The 18511-nt window shown below is 52.0% G+C and overlaps 1 protein-coding gene across 3 annotated transcripts in view; it reads left to right on the top strand.

The window, feature by feature from the left end:
* Positions 1–18286, top strand: part of ATP2B2 (ATPase plasma membrane Ca2+ transporting 2) — a 375363-nt gene extending 357077 nt beyond the window's left edge. The window contains exons 22-27 of one of the 3 annotated variants that reach the window (XM_055344601.1): positions 224–437; positions 2152–2363; positions 2577–2684; positions 4599–4781; positions 6102–6188; positions 13163–18286. In XM_055344601.1, coding sequence (XP_055200576.1) covers positions 224–437; positions 2152–2363; positions 2577–2684; positions 4599–4781; positions 6102–6188; positions 13163–13474 — 1116 coding nt within the window. In that variant the 3' untranslated portion in view covers positions 13475–18286. Of the gene's footprint in view, positions 1–223; positions 438–2151; positions 2364–2576; positions 2685–4598; positions 4782–6101; positions 6274–13162 lie in introns of all 3 variants that reach the window. The other 2 variants (XM_055344600.1, XM_055344599.1) reach the window with 2 other exon arrangements.
* Positions 18287–18511: the final 225 nt, after the last annotated feature.

The raw sequence follows: 18511 nt of genomic DNA on the forward strand, positions 1-18511 counted from the left end.
ACATGGGTGGGCAGGTCTAGGCTGTGCTCCAGGGAAGGGAAGGCCTGGCAAACTTGTGGGGTGCTCGCTCAGGAGCCCGGTGGGCAGGCCGGCTGAGGGCAGACCCCCTGGGCAGAGCCGGCTCAAGACCAGCAGGAAGCTGCCGAGACCCACACCCGGCACTTCGTAGCAGCAGCGGGCCGGCCTCCCCGGTGACAGCCTTCCCCGCCACTGCTGTCTCCAGGACTCCCCCCTGAAGGCCGTGCAGATGCTCTGGGTAAACCTCATCATGGACACGTTCGCCTCGCTGGCGCTGGCCACGGAGCCGCCCACCGAGACCCTGCTTCTGAGGAAGCCATATGGCCGCAACAAGCCCCTCATCTCACGGACCATGATGAAGAACATCCTGGGCCATGCCGTCTACCAGCTGACCCTCATCTTCACCCTGCTGTTTGTTGGTGAGTCCCCCACAGGCCCACCTGGGACACCCTGGCCATCCCCAGGCTTCTGGATTCACATCCACCCTCTTGTCTGCCAGTGAAGGAACAGGGGACTCAGGGAGGTGAAGTTAGTTGCTCAAGGTCACATAGCAGGTCTGGCCCCTTCTCTGACCCATTCCCACACTTCATCCGTGCCTCATGCGGGCTTCCTCTGAGATTTCCCTGGGGAGAGGCCGAACACCTGCCTAGCCACCAACTATTTCCACAGCATTTTCCATTAGGCTGCTTCATTTGGGTCTTGCACGCATTCAGTGGGGCAGGCCCCTGGTCCCCACCATACATTACAGTGAGTGCCCTGAGGCACACAGAGGTGAGGGGACCTGCCTGCAGGGTTCAGCCGAACTGAGGAGCCTGGGTAAAGACCAAGCCTGTTTTCCTTGGGTGAGTTATGGAGAAGCCCAGAGTGGGGAAGGGGCTGGCCCATAGCCACACAGTGAGTCAGGGCCAGCTGGGAGTCCTCAGCCTGGGCAGGGCCCTGTCACGTGAGGTGTGTGGCTTTCAATGCCACTGAGCATCTTCCCTCAAAGTCCAGAGTACAGATGTGGGTAAGGCATGGATCCTATTCCTCAAAGGGCAGTCTTCTTGTATAAATTTTGAAGGTGGTGTGTTGTCAGGACTACTGCAGGGATTATCTTTGGAGTCTTTGAAGAAGCCATGTGAATGAAGAAAGAAGACTTCCAGGAAGGGTCAGGGAAGGGGGGGAGTAGTTCCTAGTTTACTTGCTGGCTTCCCCCCTTGAGCACCTACTCTCAGTGGTCTTGGACTCAGCTAGACACCTCACGCTAAGAAAACCCCACAAGCCCTCCTGGCACCAGATTACACAGCTTTGCAAAGAGATGTAGAATGGCATCAAGGCCTGTCATCAGTGGGTGCCCGCACAGCAGCCCAGGGGGGCTACTCTCCCCCCACCATGTGGCAACGCAGGTACAAGGGAATGAGGCCACATGGGTGGAGCCAGCCTGGCCTAAAAGCCCCAACCTCCACATAGCAATCAATATTTCTTGTAAGATCTCCTGAAGCTTCCAGAAGTCTCAGCAAGGGACACAGTCAGCTACAAGCCTTACTTTTTTTTAAAGATTTTATTTATTCATCTGAGACAGAGCAATGCAGAGAGAGAGGAAGCATGAGCAGGGGATAGGCAGAGGGAGAGGGAGAAGCAGACTTCCCGTTGAGCCGGAAGCCCAAAGCAGGGCTTGAACCCAGGACCCTGGAATCATGACCTGAGCCAAAGGCAGGTGCTCAACCATCCAAGCCACCCAGGTGCCCCAAGAAACCCCACTTTCAGGGGAGCCCAAGGTCATGATTTCCCATGAGGGATTCCCAGTTCACACCCAGTCCCCACAGTCCAGATGAGTTTGCCAAGTGGAGGTCACTTTCTATAAGCAGTGTCAGCTGACAATACAGCTTACATTCCACTTCTATCAGATTTCCACGGAAGAGTGGAATAAAGTTCACCAAGGTCTCTCTCCCTAGAGAAGAAAGGGTCTTGTCATCCCTCCACTCATACTCAGGACTCCCCAACAGTGCAAGCCCACCCTGCCCCCTGATATCCAGAGCACCGCCTCCGTCTCTGCATGACCCACCTGACTGCGCAGAAGAGGCCCTTGCGCAGGGCCCCACGCCTCCCCTAGCCGAGACCCTCAGCCCCGCTCCCGCCCTCTCGGCTTGGCAGGCGAGAAGATGTTCCAGATCGACAGTGGGAGGAACGCGCCCTTGCACTCGCCACCCTCGGAGCACTACACCATCATCTTCAACACCTTCGTCATGATGCAGCTCTTTAACGAGATCAATGCCCGCAAGATCCACGGCGAGCGCAATGTCTTTGATGGCATCTTCCGGAACCCTATTTTCTGTACCATCGTGCTGGGCACCTTTGCCATCCAGGTAGCCAGGTCCCCACCCTAACCTGGGCCAGGGTGGGCAGTGGGCCACTAGAGTCCCTTGGCAGTGCCCTGAGAGCCCAGACCCCTGAATTGGCCCCTGACTCTCTCTGTGTCTCTTTCTCCCTCTCTGTCTCTTTCTTTCTGTCTCTCTGTCTCTCTGTCTCTGTCTCTCTGTCTCTCTCTCTCTCTCCCTGTTCTCCCCTTTCACCTCCAGATAGTGATCGTGCAGTTTGGGGGGAAGCCATTCAGCTGCTCTCCACTGCAGCTGGACCAGTGGATGTGGTGCATATTCATCGGGTTAGGAGAGCTCGTCTGGGGCCAGGTAAGTTCCAAGTGGGTTGGAGGAGGTGCCCCTCGGCCGAGGAAGAGAAAGAGCACCGGACAGGGAACTGGGGAGTCCCAGGAATGGGTCCCGGATCTGCCATAGATGCACTGTCTGGCCCTATGCGAGGCCCTCCCCATCTCTGAGCATCTGAGCAGTGGGGACTGGTTCAGGTCCCAGATACTGGTCCTTTGGGTACCACCACTGTGATTTTTGCCTTATATCCATATACCGTTGATCCTGTGATTTGTTTGATATTTTCTTTCAATCAAATCAGGTTTTTTTTCATTGAAATTCATGCAACTTTATATTATTAACATGATTAGAAAATTAATATCATTTGTCATAAACAGAAGCTAACAAAAAATAATAATGTAATGAGAACAATGTTATTAAACTCTAACTAGATGCCATGGCCTGCCAAGGCTCAGAGCTTGAAGCCAGCTTGTTGTTTAAGAGGATAATTAGTAAGTGGCCTGACACCAAGCAGAGACTCCCTTAGAGAGCTCTGAGGAAATGTAGGAGCAATGAGCTCTGGCTTGTCTCAGAGCTGTTTGATGCTGTGTCCAAGATCCTCCCCGGCTCTGGGGAACCATGCACTGGATGCTCAGGAGGGGCCCTTCCAGCTGTGACCCAGAACCTTCTCACACCAGCTCCCTTCCCTACTTTTGCCCAAGTCCTCGGCATGTGTGCACATGTGCATGTGTGCATATGCACGTACACACACACACACACACACACACACACACACACCCCTTCTCGGCACTCATTGCTTGCAGCCTGACCAGGATGCAGTTCTTGTGAGAAATACCTGGAGCCAGATCTGGACCAAAGGGGCTTTATTCCCAAGATGCTCCATTGTCCAGGTCATAGGGGCCCCAACTGGCCTGAGACATTGTTCTTGCCTTCAAGCTGTTCCAGGCTGGAGTGGGAAGCTGCAGGAGCAGAAATTAGTTAGAAGATAAAGAAGAAAATTTAGTTTCATTCAAAAAGTCCTTGTTTAAACTTTGGAGCTTCTTTGGAAAGTTGATAAACTAGATTTGCCTCAGCAACTCTATTCCCCGGGTACCCCCAGAGCCAGGCCATCTTTATCCTCAGGGAGCTCTTGGCATCTGGGAGAGCAGGATCTGAATGCCTGGGGACTATGCCAGTGGGCAGTGCTGACACCTCCAGGGGAACCTGTGAGGCTGTGACCAGGTCAGCCCCCATCTAGTCCCTACACGATATGAAAGGGGCCTCTGATCTGTGCCACCTCAGCCTCCCCATAGGGCCTGCCTCTCACGCCTCAGCCCTGTGGACAAGCCCTTTGGAGGATGATTAAGAATAAAAGCAGATCCTCTTCTCATACTGCCTCTGCTTTCTAGGAGGGCAAGCATTCCCAGAGTCCCAGGACAGGCTGTCCCCAGGGTACCCATGCCCTGAGCCCTGAGCCCCTGCTGCCTGCACTCAGGTACCACAGGACCCAGAGATCGGAAGGAATGAGTACAGGGACCTGTGGGCCAGCCGTGGGTCAGGCTCATGCACAGCAACTTAGACACACCATCTTGCTTAATCCTCAAACTCGGAGAATTGTCCCCAGGTTTACAGATGGGAAAACCAGAGCTCAGGGAAGTTAAATGACTTACCCACGGTCACATGACCTGTAAGGTCTGGAGTATTCAAAGTCACACCTGTCCAACTCCTAAAGGCCAAGATTTTCCACTGTGTCCCCCGACTCTGGATGAGTGTGTGAATTAAAAAGCAAATCAATAAGAAATTATAAAAGATGGAGTTGAGGAACAGGTAAGATGAGTTAAGCAGCATGCTGAGTGTAACTAGGTAAGTGGAGGGGAAGGGAAGGGAGTGGGGTGGCAGGGTGGGAAGGAGGCCACCTGAGGGACAGCCCCCATCACCCTGATGCTGGACCCCCTGCAGGTCATCGCTACCATCCCGACCAGCAGGCTCAAGTTCCTCAAGGAGGCAGGCAGGCTCACGCAGAAGGAGGAGATCCCAGAGGAGGAGCTCAATGAAGACGTGGAGGAGATAGACCACGCTGAGAGGGAGCTGCGGCGAGGCCAGATCCTGTGGTTCCGAGGCCTGAATCGAATCCAGACTCAGGTATAGGAGGCTCCCGGGGCTGGGCCCCACCTAGCCGGGGTGGGTGGGTGACAGAGATGGGCGTGCTCCATGCCACCCACAGGCCCACAGAGATGGGGCTCCAGCCCTGCTCTCACTACCTCACCAGGCTTTGGTACACCCATGCTCCCCACACACACACCCACATGGCTGCTAAAAAAGCTGTGGCCTTCTCAGGAACCTCCCATCTCACCCCTCACACCAGCAAGGGGTCAGACTGGGGGTCACACACATCATGGGTTTCCTGGGGGGGGATGCCTCGAAGTGGGGAGGGGGCCTGAGTGCTGAGGTGAGTGTGGGGCTCCAGTCTGGGTTGCAGGGCGGCCACCAAGAGGGGCAGTGCAGGGCTGGACACTAGTCCATGTGAGCCCAGGGCCAGCCCCAGATCCTCCCTGGCCTAGGGGTCAGCCTGTGAGGTCCAAGCATGCCTACACACATGTACGTGTCCTCCACAGGGCTTCCAGATATTGCCCTCCAGCCTCCGCCGAGGCATCAAGGCCACTCTGGGAGGAAAAGTTTGGTTTTCCCCATGCATACACAGACCCAAACATGCACACAAAGGGTACATACATGCCAAGCACATGAGTGGGATGGGTTTCTTCCCCTGGACAGAGACACGTGCCACATCCATGTGGCCCCCACGCACAGGCCGCACGCTCTCACACAGCCCTCTGCCCAGGCTGGAGTTATAGGTCACACTGTACGTTCACAGCCCTGTGGGAGGAGGGGCACAGGGGACCAGGAAACTAAGAGAGGGTGGGGTGGGTCTCATGCCCAGACTGCCGGGAAGAGCCGTCTGGGAAGTTCACAGCTGCCCCCATCACCCTGCCAGGCCTAGCACCCCACTCTAACAAAGAGTAAATCACCTGGGCTGCTTCACACCCCACAGGGCACTCCTGAACATCCTCTCATTGGCCTTCATAGTAGCCCCCCTCCAGCTTTAGGGGTGACCGAGGTTTAGGAGCCAACCCTCTTGGAGAGCTGGGGTGGGGAGCGGGGCAGGTGTCAGAGTCAGAGGCCCCCCCTTCCCTCCCGACACAGCCTGGGTTCTCCTCCACGACAAGGACCCAGCTTGCAGCCCTCTTAGCCAGCCCTCCCCAGGGCTCTGGGGCCCTCAGAGGGGCCTGGCGCCGAGCAGACGTCTTTCAGAGCCTTTGAGTGTGTCTAGTAGTCTTTGTTTGATTTAAGTCACGTCGTCGTCATCACCGTGGCTGCGGCTGTGCTCGTGGCGTTGCGCCTGTCAGTCGTGTAGCTGTGTGTCCGTTCTTCTCGCAACTTGTCTCGTTCTCTCCTCCGTTGCAGATTGAAGTAGTCAATACTTTCAAGAGCGGGGCCTCCTTTCAGGGGGCCCTGCGGAGACAGTCCTCCGTCACCAGCCAGAGCCAGGACGTAGCCAATCTCTCTAGCCCTAGTCGCGTGTCGTTGTCCAATGCTCTTTCCTCTCCGACCAGCCTTCCTCCTGCTGCAGCTGGGCGTGAGTGTGAATCCTTACTGCCTCGGGCGCCACCGACGCCAGTGCTGGGCGGGCAGGGGCCGGGGCACCAAGGACATGGGGCGGGGGGCGAGGGGCCACAGCCATCAAGGAGGGTCCCTGTTGGTCAGGAGAGTATAGCCAGTCACGGGGTGGCCATCACTTGGTGGGCCAGGGTTGGCTGGGGTCAGGGTCGGGGTTTTACCCCTTGGCCGGGGGGTCATGAAGGTCTCATGTGGCCAAAAAGGCTTGGGTGAGTCAAAGGATCGGCTTCTGGCCAGGGATTTCCCAGTAATCGAATGCTCCAGCCCCCCACTGGGTCACAGTGGCTGAGGGGGAGCAGTCAGCCTGCACGGCAAGGAGGAGACCCAATTAGTCTAGGGTTCCACTCCATCAGGAAGAGCCTGGCCCACCAGGGTAAGCTCAGAGTTGGCTGGGAGGGCAGAGTCTTACAGTCAGTTAGGTGAAGGGTTACCAAGGGTTAAGGCCATCAGGGGTCACAGTTAATCACAGTGGGGTCCAGCCAAAAGAGGGGCATTATTGTTCAGAGGTCCCAGTCCATGAGGGTCCCAGGCCACCAAGGAGATCACAGCCTAGAGGCCCCAGCCCCAGTAGTTCAGAACCCTCTGCCTTTTTCCCTTGTACATCTGATGGCACCAGTTGCCTTACACACACTCCTTTTCCCTGCACGCTGAAGGTCTGACCCCTTCCAGAAAGGCCAGGGCTCTTGACCCTTTCAGCTTGACCTCAGGCAGAAAACGGTGAACCATGCTTCACATCTTGGCTGGGCGCCAGCAGGCCCTGAGGGATCTGGTCTAACCCAGAGGTTTCCTGTCCTTCATCTGGAGGATAGCCAGGGACTCTGGCCTCCTCCATCTTCTCCCTCCTGCCAAGCTCACCTCCTCATGCCACCATTTCTGACTTGGATCTCTCGTCTCTGGCCTACCTAGATCTTTCTGAACCCCTCCATGCCTTCTGGCCCCAGCAGGAATAACCTGCCTCCCTGAACTTGTCTCCAGTCAGCCCCTCCCAAACTATAGGGGAACCCCTAGTTCTGGTCTCAGATTCCCACAATGTGTCTATTTCAGTCCTTCGGCTTTTGATGAGAGATAGGCTCAGGGCTTCACCTCTCCATATCTTATAAAGTGCCCGTACCCCCATCCAAACACAGTACACTCCACACACACATCCCCTACCACTGAGCAGGAGAGGACCTGCATGCCGGGTGGGAACTGGGCCATCTGAGCCCTCGGGCAGGAGACACCAGCCACAGAGAGCCTGTTGATGGCATATGCTCATATCCCATAACTGTTGAGTGGATGGATACAGCTCTGCCAGGTAGGCAGGATAACAGGGAGGATGCAGAAAGGGAAGAAAAGCCCTTCTGTGTTCATTCATTAGCACAAAAACCCAGCGATGAGGGGGCCAGACAAGCCAAGGTGAAATGGAGACCTAGTTGAGCAGATGGTGTCCAAGTCATGTCTCCATGCCTGTCATTGCCAGACTTTCTCAAGGCAGGAAACACATTGGTCCCATCCTCCTCCCCCTTACAGCAGAGAGCTTCACCGGCTGACCTACTCCTGCATCCACTTCGCTCTGGCCTTGCTCAGCACCACCACCTGTCTTGAAGTGTTCCAGGCTAGGGGTGCCTGGCTAGCTCAGTTGGTAGAGCATACAATTCTTGATCCTGGTTCGAGCATAAAGATCATTTTTAAAAACATGATGGGGGCGGTCCAGTCTGGAGAGCCACTGGGGAAAGAATCCATTTCTTTTGGCTCTTGCCATCCCTCTTGTTGACTCCCACATCCCTCTGGCTGTGTCTGACCTCTTTTGAGGCACGGTGCTCCACACTGGCCACAGCCAGAGCCCACCTGGGATTTCTGGGCACTCAGGCAACCTTTGGAAGTCTTCCCATGGCTTAGCCCCACACCTTAGCTCTCAGCCTAGAGAAAGAGCTCGGTCATCTCAAACCGGGGCAATATCATTCTCACCTTTTCTTCTGTCATTGATAAAACCATTCAATAAGACCAGTCGAGTGATAATTAGTTCTCAACACTCCCCCTTCAGAGAAACACCCATTCCCGCCCACCCTCCATTCTTTCCAAGGACCTAGAGGGACTGGTCAGGCATGACTCCTTCATCCAACTCCCTCATCTTGCCTCCTTGAGCATCTTGTATTCCTATCCTCTACCAGAGAATCCAGACTGTAATTTGGGTGTCTTGTGGGAACTTGACACCAGGTCAAGACAGCCAGGGGTACTAGTTCAAAATGGGATAGCAACCTCTATAGCTTTAACACACACATTTTGATCAATATAGTCAGAGTGTGAACTCTGAATAAATACCCCTAGTTCCTCCTTCACCTGAATTGTTGCTATAATGACAATACCTCCTCTGGTCTCCAAGGACTCTGAGGGCCCTCTGGTTACCAGGCAGGGTCCCTTCAGGAGTCAAAGGCTATTTTCTCACAGGGAGGTATGATGCCAGTAGTCAGGAGTAAGAGAAGGGGTCCGGCTTGGGTGGCATGGAGAAGTAGGCTGCCTCCTGCCTCCTCTGAGCAGCGTTTTCTTCCTGGGGATTCTCCAGCACAGGAGCGTGGCCATGTGCATGCTGAGTCCAAAATATCTGGAATCCGTATACCCTAGAATGAGTCAAACCACTGTCCCCTAGGTTGTCAGGAGTTGACCACCAAGGCCAGTGGTGGGGCAGTGTGTACTTGAGGCAGACTTCTGACTCATGACCGTGGGGTGAGGAGCCCCCCCAGCCAATCCCACCTCTGGCACCACTGTGAGATGGAGGCCCCAGGCAGACAGATGCATGTGGTGACATGACAGTCAGGTCAGACTTGCATCCAGAATGTTTGGGAGGGAACTCTGGTCCACTCTCTTTGCTTCCTCTTCTAACTGACTCAAGAGTGAGTTTGTTTTTTTCCCCCAGAAACTTAAAGGCATACTCCAAGGCCTTATACTTGAGCCTTACTCAACATTTTCCAAAGTAGGTCCCACATCCTTCACTACGCATATGCCTCACCAAGGAGATAGGAGGGAAGATCTGTCAATATACCCATTGCACTGAGAAAGACACTGAGGCTCAGAGAACTGGGCCGACGTGGCCATGATCACACAAGTAAGTGGCTAGGAGTCTGACTCCAAAGCGCCTCATTATTCCCACCATCCCACGTCACTTTCCAGACAAGCCCATAGCCCTGGAGCCTGCAGAGTTTGTTATATTTTTTCTTTTTTTTTTTTTAATTTTTATTTATTTATGATAGTCACAGAGACAGAGAGAGAGGGAGGCAGAGACACAGGCAGAGGGAGAAGCAGGCTCCATGCATCGGTAGCCCGATGTGGGATTCGATCCCGGGTCTCCAGGATCGCGCCCTGGGCCAAAGGCAGGCACCAAACCGCTGCGCCACCCAGGGATCCCAAGCCTGCAGAGTTTGAATTTCCATTCCAGAACCAGTGCCCATTCCCACAGCCTCACAAAGCGGAGAGGGGTCAACCCTCTGGAGTCTAGAAGGCCAGGAAAGCTGTTTCTCTGCTTGAATTTGTGCCAGCCTGGCCAGGACTGGGGAGAAGGGCACCTTCCCACTGGTGATCGAGGACAAAATTAGCATTCAGCTCTGTGACCCAAGGCCAAACTGCACTGCAACTCTTGCTCATGCCCCTCAAACTCCAAGCCATTTTTGTATTTAGCAAGTTTATAGCAGGCTCGGTGTTGGTCAGTGAAGGTCCTTCTCCTTCAAACCGACCATGCCGAGAACATCAGACACCTAACCCAGAACCAGCCGCTTTCTGGCCACTACCAGACAGGGGGCATCTCCTACTGCCACTTCTCACTTCCCTCATCACATCCGTGATTCTGAGGACTGCTAGGGCAAGGAGTTCGCATCTCTTAAGGGGAGAAATGGAGAAGGAAAGAAAACTGTACCTCTCATTAGCGTTTTGGTAACAAACTTAGCATAATCTTGGGTTGGCGAGATGGCTTGCTTCTGGGGTGGGGCCTAGACCTCTCCACTGTCTGAATATTCCATGTGTTTGTTTCCCTAGAGGGCTAGAGAACCCTGGAGACAGAGTTCAGCAAGAGAGAGTGAAATTAAAAGAGGTTGTGAGTCTTTAACCTTGAGCCTGAAATGAATGTGAATCAATCCCAGACTCTTGGCTTCCCTGAAGCCGGGTAAACATTCGAGTATGTCGAACCCGTCCCAGCCCGGGGCCGATGCAATCCCTCGAGCCATCCCACAGGGGCGTGGGTCTCCTGCTCCCTTTGTGCTGATCAAACCAGTGTCTGAAATCCCACAGATAGGATCCTTTTTCCCTCTCCCCTCACCCTGTACCCAAATGAAGCTTATGTCCCAGAATCTCACTTTAGGGTAGGCAGGGATGGGAGGGGGAAGAGCTTTTTTTCTTCCCATATTTTTTTCATTTCAGCCGCGGAGAGAACCGAAGTGGACACTTGAGATGACCATGGCGGGGTGTCCCGAAAAGTCTTGTCCCCACAGTCTTGTCCAGAGCAGTTCATTCTTTCTGTTGTCTCCATGCCAGGGGGAGGGCAAGGGGCCTGCATCTCATTGTGTGTCGTCCCCTCTGCATTTTCAGTCACATGACAGGATCCCGCCACCATCCCTCCTCCTCCACCAGGCGCTCCGGCCAGCACCTTATTGCAATACAGCCTCAGAACACACTGGGCACTAGGCTGGACAGTTACAATGATTCTTATTTCCATTTTACAGATAAGAAAACTGAGGCCCACCACACTTTTTTTGCTGTTTTAACTTAATCAAGGGTGTGGTGGTTTGCTCATCAGGAGATCAGAATATTTAATCATCCAGGGAGAAAGAGGCCTCAGAGCAAACAGCCGTTACGGAGTGCCAGCACTAATACACAGTGTCTGCTGGCACTTGCTTGGTGCCTGATGCCTCTCATTTAAAGCATGGTTCCAACAAGCAGGATCCCCTGGAGTCCCCAGCCCACAGCACCTAAGAAGGAAAAGAGACAGATATGCTTTTGAGAAAATAAGGAAAAGTCAGAGCGAGTAATGATGGCTGACAACAAAAGAGAGAATTTTTTTTAAAAAACATCAAAACTCAGGGGTCTTACAGAAGACCAAAAGAATTACTGACCAACTTAAATTCTTTGTGCACACTAAATCAAAAGGCAGAGGAGCATCTTGGGTGCTTTAGAAACACTTCCCTCTGAAATAGTAAGATAAACCCTTAGCTACGACACCTAAAACCATCAGACACAGTCATCTAGAAGATTCACTCCCACGGACAGGGCTTTCCCCACCCGTTTCCCACCAACCCAACACCCCTGGGCTTCGCTGAGAGTTCCACAAATCCTCGGACCACAAGAGCCCTGCTGATCCTCTGCCCTGCCTTCCCGCACCCTTGCAGCCCTGTGGTATGGAGGCAGCCCCTGCTCTGCAGGGAGAGCCAGGCAAGGCACCCTCGGCTCCACGGACAACTTGGCGAGGCTCTGCTCCTTGGAGGCGCTGATGCCGCCTCGTATTCCTCTGCCACTGCCTCCACTCTGAGTTGGATCTGGGAAGACAGGAGTGAAAACCTTTGCCCCCAAGTCCCATCTTCCCCTTGAGATGATAGGCACGGCTTCCCCCTCCCAGGAGTCTGGAGAAGGGACCCCTCTCTTCAACACGGGGGTCCTATTCCTCTGTATCCATGAGGCAGGACAGAGGACAGCCAGGGAGGCAGCGTGTCCTGCCCGTGGTCAAGGCACCAAAAGTGGCAGAGCCAGGACTCAGACTCAGGTCTTCCTCACTCCAAATCCAGTGCTCCTTCCACTAGCCTCCAACCTCCTTTCACTCTTCTGAGAACCACCACGGGTTCCGACTAAGACACAGAAAATGAAAGAGTGTGCTGTTTTGTGGCTTGGCTCCACACCCCTAGAATCCCACCCAGGGCTGGGTTTGGCCATCTGATTCTGGCCTCCCTTTTGGAGGTTTTGTGTTTTCAAAGCACAAATAAAGAAAATGCCCCAGGAAATAAGAGACCCCAAAGTCAATCACCTCCAATGACTGGCCAGGGCTTTGAGTCTATACTCGAGTGTTTACCTCCCAAATGCATGAAGGAAAGAAACGTTGGGTACAAAGACCTCCGTTCACATTGTCCAGGCTTCCAAGTGTAGCCGTGTGTCTGTCTGTGTGTGCTGTGTGGTTCCCAACCCCTCACCGTGGCATGCTCCCGCCCCTGAATGTCATCAGTCCGCCGGCTCCTTCGTGCTTTCTGGCTGCCTCTGCTCTGCACCCCAGAAAGCCCTGAGTTGGCTTTGGTTTGCTTTGCTGCTTCGGTTTGATGTTCTTGTCCTCTGGCCCTCGTGTGTCTTCTTCCGTCCCAGCTCATCCGACTGTCTCTCCTTTCTGTTCCTTCTCTGTTTCGTGACATGTTATCTGTTCCATGTTGTATGGTTTCTTAACTGCGTGTGGTTTTCTTAAGATTACTTTTCTAAAACTAGCCTCTCCTCCTTCCTCCTTTATTCCCACCTGGCCCCGCTCCCCTTCTGCATGGTTGGACTTCTGCTTTAAAGTTAACAAGGCTCAGTCTCTCACTAGGTCTGGGTGCCCGCCGGAGTGGACTATGCTTCCTCTAACCACTGGTTCCCACCATCTCTGTGATGGGGCTTGATTCCTCCTGTCCAAATGATACTGTAGTTCTGACCAAAACCAAAGCAGTTTCTAAAACCTCATGGACGCATATAACCTGAGCCCCCTCTTCCATTCTTCCCCCTCCTGCCCCTGCTCATAACACCCAGCGACTGTGGATTCCAGCCGCCCGCTGTGCCTCCCCCCTTCCCCCAGCCCCTTCTCCGAGCCCCCCCCCAAGCTTGGCTGCCCCCCCCCCAAGGCAGTGCTTCTCACCCCTGTGCTTCCCTTGCAGATTCGCGTCGTGAAGGCGTTCCGTAGCTCTCTCTATGAAGGTCTAGAAAAGCCTGAGTCTCGAACCTCCATCCATAATTTCATGGCTCACCCTGAATTCCGGATCGAAGATTCCCAGCCCCACATCCCCCTCATTGACGACACCGACCTGGAAGAAGATGCCGCGCTCAAGCAGAATTCGAGCCCGCCGTCATCGCTCAACAAGAACAACAGCGCCATCGACAGCGGGATCAACCTGACAACCGACACAAGCAAATCAGCTACCTCTTCAAGTCCAGGGAGTCCCATCCACAGCCTGGAGACGTCGCTTTAGCTGAGGACCCCCGCCGCCACCCACCCCCGGGCCCCACCCATCCAGGCACCCAGCTCACCCAAGCAGCAACGAGCAACAACAGGAAACCAAATACTGGCGAGAAAACCAACATTTCCCCCCCAAGAGACCCTTTTTCTGGCTGCGATGCTGTTTGAACTCTTTTTCACTTTGAGGCAAGGGGGCGGGGTCTCCCCGGGGGGTCCCCGGGAGTGAGCGATCTTCCCAGGACAAGCCCTCCCAGGCTCCCGCCCAAACATGGACCAGCCATGCACCCGCCAGGCCACCACGTCCCCTGCATGAATGTACTGTACACTTCCAGTCCTCCCCTTGTTTGGTGTGGGGGGGTCGGGGAGGGTTTTTTGTTTGTTTTCTTAGGCGGGAACTGCAAACAGACTCTTTTCTGAGACTATTTATCCAATCCACTGGTCTGTGAGTTTTTGAAAATGCTTGCGCAGCATGGTCTCAGTTGTATAGGTTAATTTAACAACTTTTTGAAACTGCAGAGCTTCACTCACCTAGTAAATTTGCACCAACGGAACCGAAGAACTTCATAGACACTCACAAGGTTATATCCATTTCTTTGTATCTATATCAACGTATACTTTTCCAAGACTGTATACGTCCATATAGATAGGTATATATATATATATATATATATATACACACACACGGATATATAAAGTTTTTTTTTTTTTTTTTGCCGGCATGTTGCCTTGTTTCCGCTTAAATTGCTCTATTTTAACTTATTTATGTCCTAAAACAAGAATGTAATTTGTTTACAAACCTGTAGATAACGTCTTTGGCTATTTGTACGGTTTAAGAACACTGGTGGCTGAGATGCTATAAAAACAGCTCAGCCCAACAGACACTTCCCCGGATTGCATCCTTGATGTTTTACAATAGCCATGCTCTGATTTTTGCCTGCTGTTTCCGTTCAATTATGTCACTACCACGGGAGGCCCAGACAGAAGCCAAACACTACCGAGTATCCATCCGGAAGGGGGTTAACACCGTGCTCCGTAGACAAGGGAGAGGAGGAGAGAAGGCTTCCTAGGTTCGTAGCGCTACCGGCCGGCGCAGCCCGAGGATCCGGGCGTCTGCCAAGCTTTGGTTGAAGACTTTTCTCTCGATGAAACTCGCTTGAGTTTACCAAGAGCATTTCAAAAAAAAGAGGTTCTCTTTGGCACTGTCTGTACAGAGGTTGAGGTAGTGTTGCAATATTATAAATGCTACTGTGTTGATTTTCTTTTTTCTTTTTTCTTTTTTTTTTTTTAGTAATTTAGAGGTTTATTTACTTATAAATTGCAGCGTATGAGCTGTTGGCATACTGGATGAGGATCATTATGGCTTGCTGCTTTTATTTTTATTTTTGAAGAAGAATAGCCTTTTTCTCTGCACTATTTAGATCCGAACGAACCTTATGATGTGTATATTGAGATGTATTCAGTGTGATTTTTTAAACCAAATTGTCTTCCTGTAGTCGCAATATATACTGTAGCCTTTCGACAGCAAGTCTTGCTTTCCCAGACAGAAAGCCATTCTGAAACCCTACAGTATCACAGGTGAGAAAAGGTGGTTAATTTCCCCCCAAGACAATAACAGCACTAGTAATCCCACTTAATGAGAGCTTATTTAATTGTACGTCAGCCTCTTAACTGCTAAGCACTTTGTGGGTATCAGCTTTTTTCATAAAAGAACTTTTGTATTTAATACAAAGTTTGCTTTGAGACTTTTCAGCATACAATCTTTTTCCATAAACTTGTACAGTGCAAAAGACATTTTGAATACCATGATCGATGACGTCCCATGCTTCAAGGAAAACCAAACACTTTCCACCTCGCTTGCGAAATGCGCTCCTCAGACTGACCCTTCCCATGGTTGCTCTGTGTCAGCTCGGCCCTTCCCCTCTCCAGGCCCAGAGAATTCTCCCACAAACAAGATGAGAGCCACTTGGGAAAAGAGCCATAGTCCGCTGGGAGGGCCTACGTCTGGGTGGCTGTGAAGGAACCTGAGGGTTTGGGATCCCAAGTCTGCCCATCCCACTTGGCAAACCTTCCTGGAAGGAGGACCTTCTGCGCGTGAGAGCATCCCCTGAATGTCGCAAAGGAGTATCTCTGAATGTACCCAGCAAAGGAAACTGCAACCCCAACAGGGTGACCAGCCCTCAGATATGCTTATTGGATTCCAATACAAACACCACCAAAAGCCAGCCCGCTGTTCTCCTGCCAGGAAAGGAAAGACCCACTCATGGAAAACATGGAGCAGCCTTGGAACATGGTGGTTTTTTGTTTTTGTTTTTGTTTTTTTGTAGTTTCCTTTCTCAAGGTTTCCCATATCCCCACCTTCTCTGTTCCAATCTTGTGTCCATGACCTCATTCCACAACACCAGGAGAGCCGCGTGTGCGCACCATGCTCCCTGTTCATTAGGAGCCAGGACACAGGGAAAACAGGAGGCTTTCTCTGAGCAGAGCTTAGCTTGGGGAACAGGGAGCAGTGGTAGAGTGACCGGGAACACCCGACCTTAGTGTTGGTCTTTTCTTGTCAGGAATGATGGATGCTCACACACACGCACGCACGCGCACACACACACACACACAGACACACACACAGGAAATGATTGGTTTGTCAAACCTCACCGTAGTACATAAAGCTTGCACTCTGCGTCCTATATCTAGCAGCATGGGGTACGTTTGGCAGTTCACCCCATTAGGGGGTAAATAATTTATGACCATTCATCTGTTTTTATGAATTTTTTTATCTAGACAATAATTGTAAATAAAGAACTCACCGTCTCTGTTCATTTAATACTATGCAATGGTTATGCTTTCAATTGCTGACTCTTCTTATTCCCGCAGTGTGGTTCTGAAATGTCTGTGGTTAAAAAAAAAAAAAAAGGCAAAAAAACAACATCAACCAGAACACAACAAATATATACTCTGTAATTTTTTTTTTCCAGTTTGGGACTGCACCATCCACTTAACTTCTTTTCTGTCCTCTGGACAAGGGCTTTAGAAGATAGCAGATTCATTCTGAGGTCTAAGCTCAACCACTTGTCTCCCCTCAACAGATGAGAGAAGAGCAGGGGGCACATTCAATGACCCCCAGGGATGAAGAATCACCCACCTGTGGAGGTGGGCAGGGAGGAACGTTTCCTCCCTGTGTCTCAGGCAGTGCTTTCCCTAACTCTGAAGCAGCCTCCATTGTTCCCACCAGTCCCTTGCCCCCTTGTCCCAACCAGAGCACAGGGTTGACAAGAGGGAGGGTGCCCTGCTTTTGAGACCAGACCAATGACAATGACAGTAGTGGGCCAAGGACTCTGGACCCATCTCAGCCTGGGTAGCCTACTTATTGAAGAGCTGCTCTCTTCCCAACCATGTTGAAATGCCACTTGTACCACATATTGATAGTTTATATAGATTTGGGTCTATTTCTGGAATTTCTCTTCTGTTCCCTTCTCTGGGTGTCTCATCTGGCACCAGCCATACAGTTCTAATTACTGTCATTTTATATAATGTTTTATCATGTGGAGGGATAAGTACCCTTCCCTCTTTTTTTTTTTTAAACGAAATTTCCTGATTATTGTCTCACAGCTATTCTTTTACGGAAACTTCACAATGTTGCCAAGTCTTCCACCACAACCCCCTGTCCTTCCCCCACCCCAAATCCTGGGCCCTGTCATTTTACTGGCAAAGGGCTTCCTGCCATTGTAAGCACTGTTCATTCAGGGTCACTAAATAGTGTTCCATAAGGAGAAACAAAAAGAACATTCTAAATCCTGGGGGAATGTTCCTCCCATGATCTCACCTGTACCCTAAGCAAGGTTGTCATCAGGAAAGGCCACCAAGCCCCACCCCCAGTCTCAGTTTAGGACTCAGTCACCCACCTTGGTTGTGCTGTGGTGGACCTTCCATCTGCCCCAGAAGAGGAAGAGAGGGCTCTCTCTCTCTCCCAGACCTGGAGCTACCAGAATGCATGGCCCAGTTGTCTATGTTCTAATTTTCTTCATGAAGAAACATTTATTCCTGTCTCCCTCTCCTGAACGAACTTTTTTATTTTTGTTGGGGGGGGGTCACTTCTTGTTCTTTATTCAGAGTTTATTCAGCGGTTGTGTAATAGGTCCTTTGGGATGCAGGAATTTCTTTCCCAGACCTTCAAACCACCCTGACTCCCCCTGCCCATCCCTGCTCTACTTAAGGGAGGCTGTCAGCTGGGTGCGCTGCAACGTGCCTCCCACCCTAAACTCTCTCCATAGTATCTGAGATCCCATGAGAAGATGGGAGGAGTGCATTTCTTGAAGGCTTTGGGTCTTCCAGAGCCAAGCCCTATCAAACAACAGCAGAAAATCCCCAGGTCTTTTACAGATTACAAAGCAAGCTGTCCAGATTGTGATGCAGAGATCCTACTCACCCTAGTAAAAGGAAGGGGATCCCAGGCCCTGGACATCACCTATCACCCCCTCCACCAAAAACAAGACCTTTGAGGCTGCTCTGGGACCTCCTCAGCCCCCTAAGTCTGTTTTGTAATGCCTGTGGTGCTCTCCCTCCGGACCTTTCCTCTTGGGGGTCGCCACACTCTGCTAACTCTTGTGTGCACATATTTTATAACAGAGTAGCGAGGAAATGGTGCCGCTCCAGCTTCCACAAGCTGCCCGGGCTCTGGGGGGCTCCGGGACAATCGGGGCTGGGAAGTGACTGTGCTCTTATTGTACACTCTTTATTTCTCTGTATCTCTGGCTTGTGCTCTTTGTAATTAATGGGATTTGTCTGCCTTTTCAACACTATCCTGAGCAATAACAATAAATGCACACGTGGAAACGCAGACACGGTACACATCACAAGGCCTTTTTCCGAAGGACAGCTGGGTCCCCGCCCTCTGTGGACTTGAACTCGGGAAAATGGAGTCCCTGGGAGGGAAAGGCACTTTGCCCAAGGGTGCACAGTTCAGTGGGTGGTCTCTCTCCTTCCACTGCGTCACACCTTTCAAACTTCCACCATTTAAGGGAGTAAGTTTAACCTGTCATGAGTCATTAACCTTCCA

The sequence above is a fragment of the Nyctereutes procyonoides genome, unplaced genomic scaffold, assembly GCF_905146905.1.
Source record: "Nyctereutes procyonoides isolate TBG_1078 unplaced genomic scaffold, NYPRO_anot_genome, whole genome shotgun sequence".
Classification (NCBI taxonomy): Eukaryota; Metazoa; Chordata; class Mammalia; order Carnivora; family Canidae; genus Nyctereutes; species Nyctereutes procyonoides.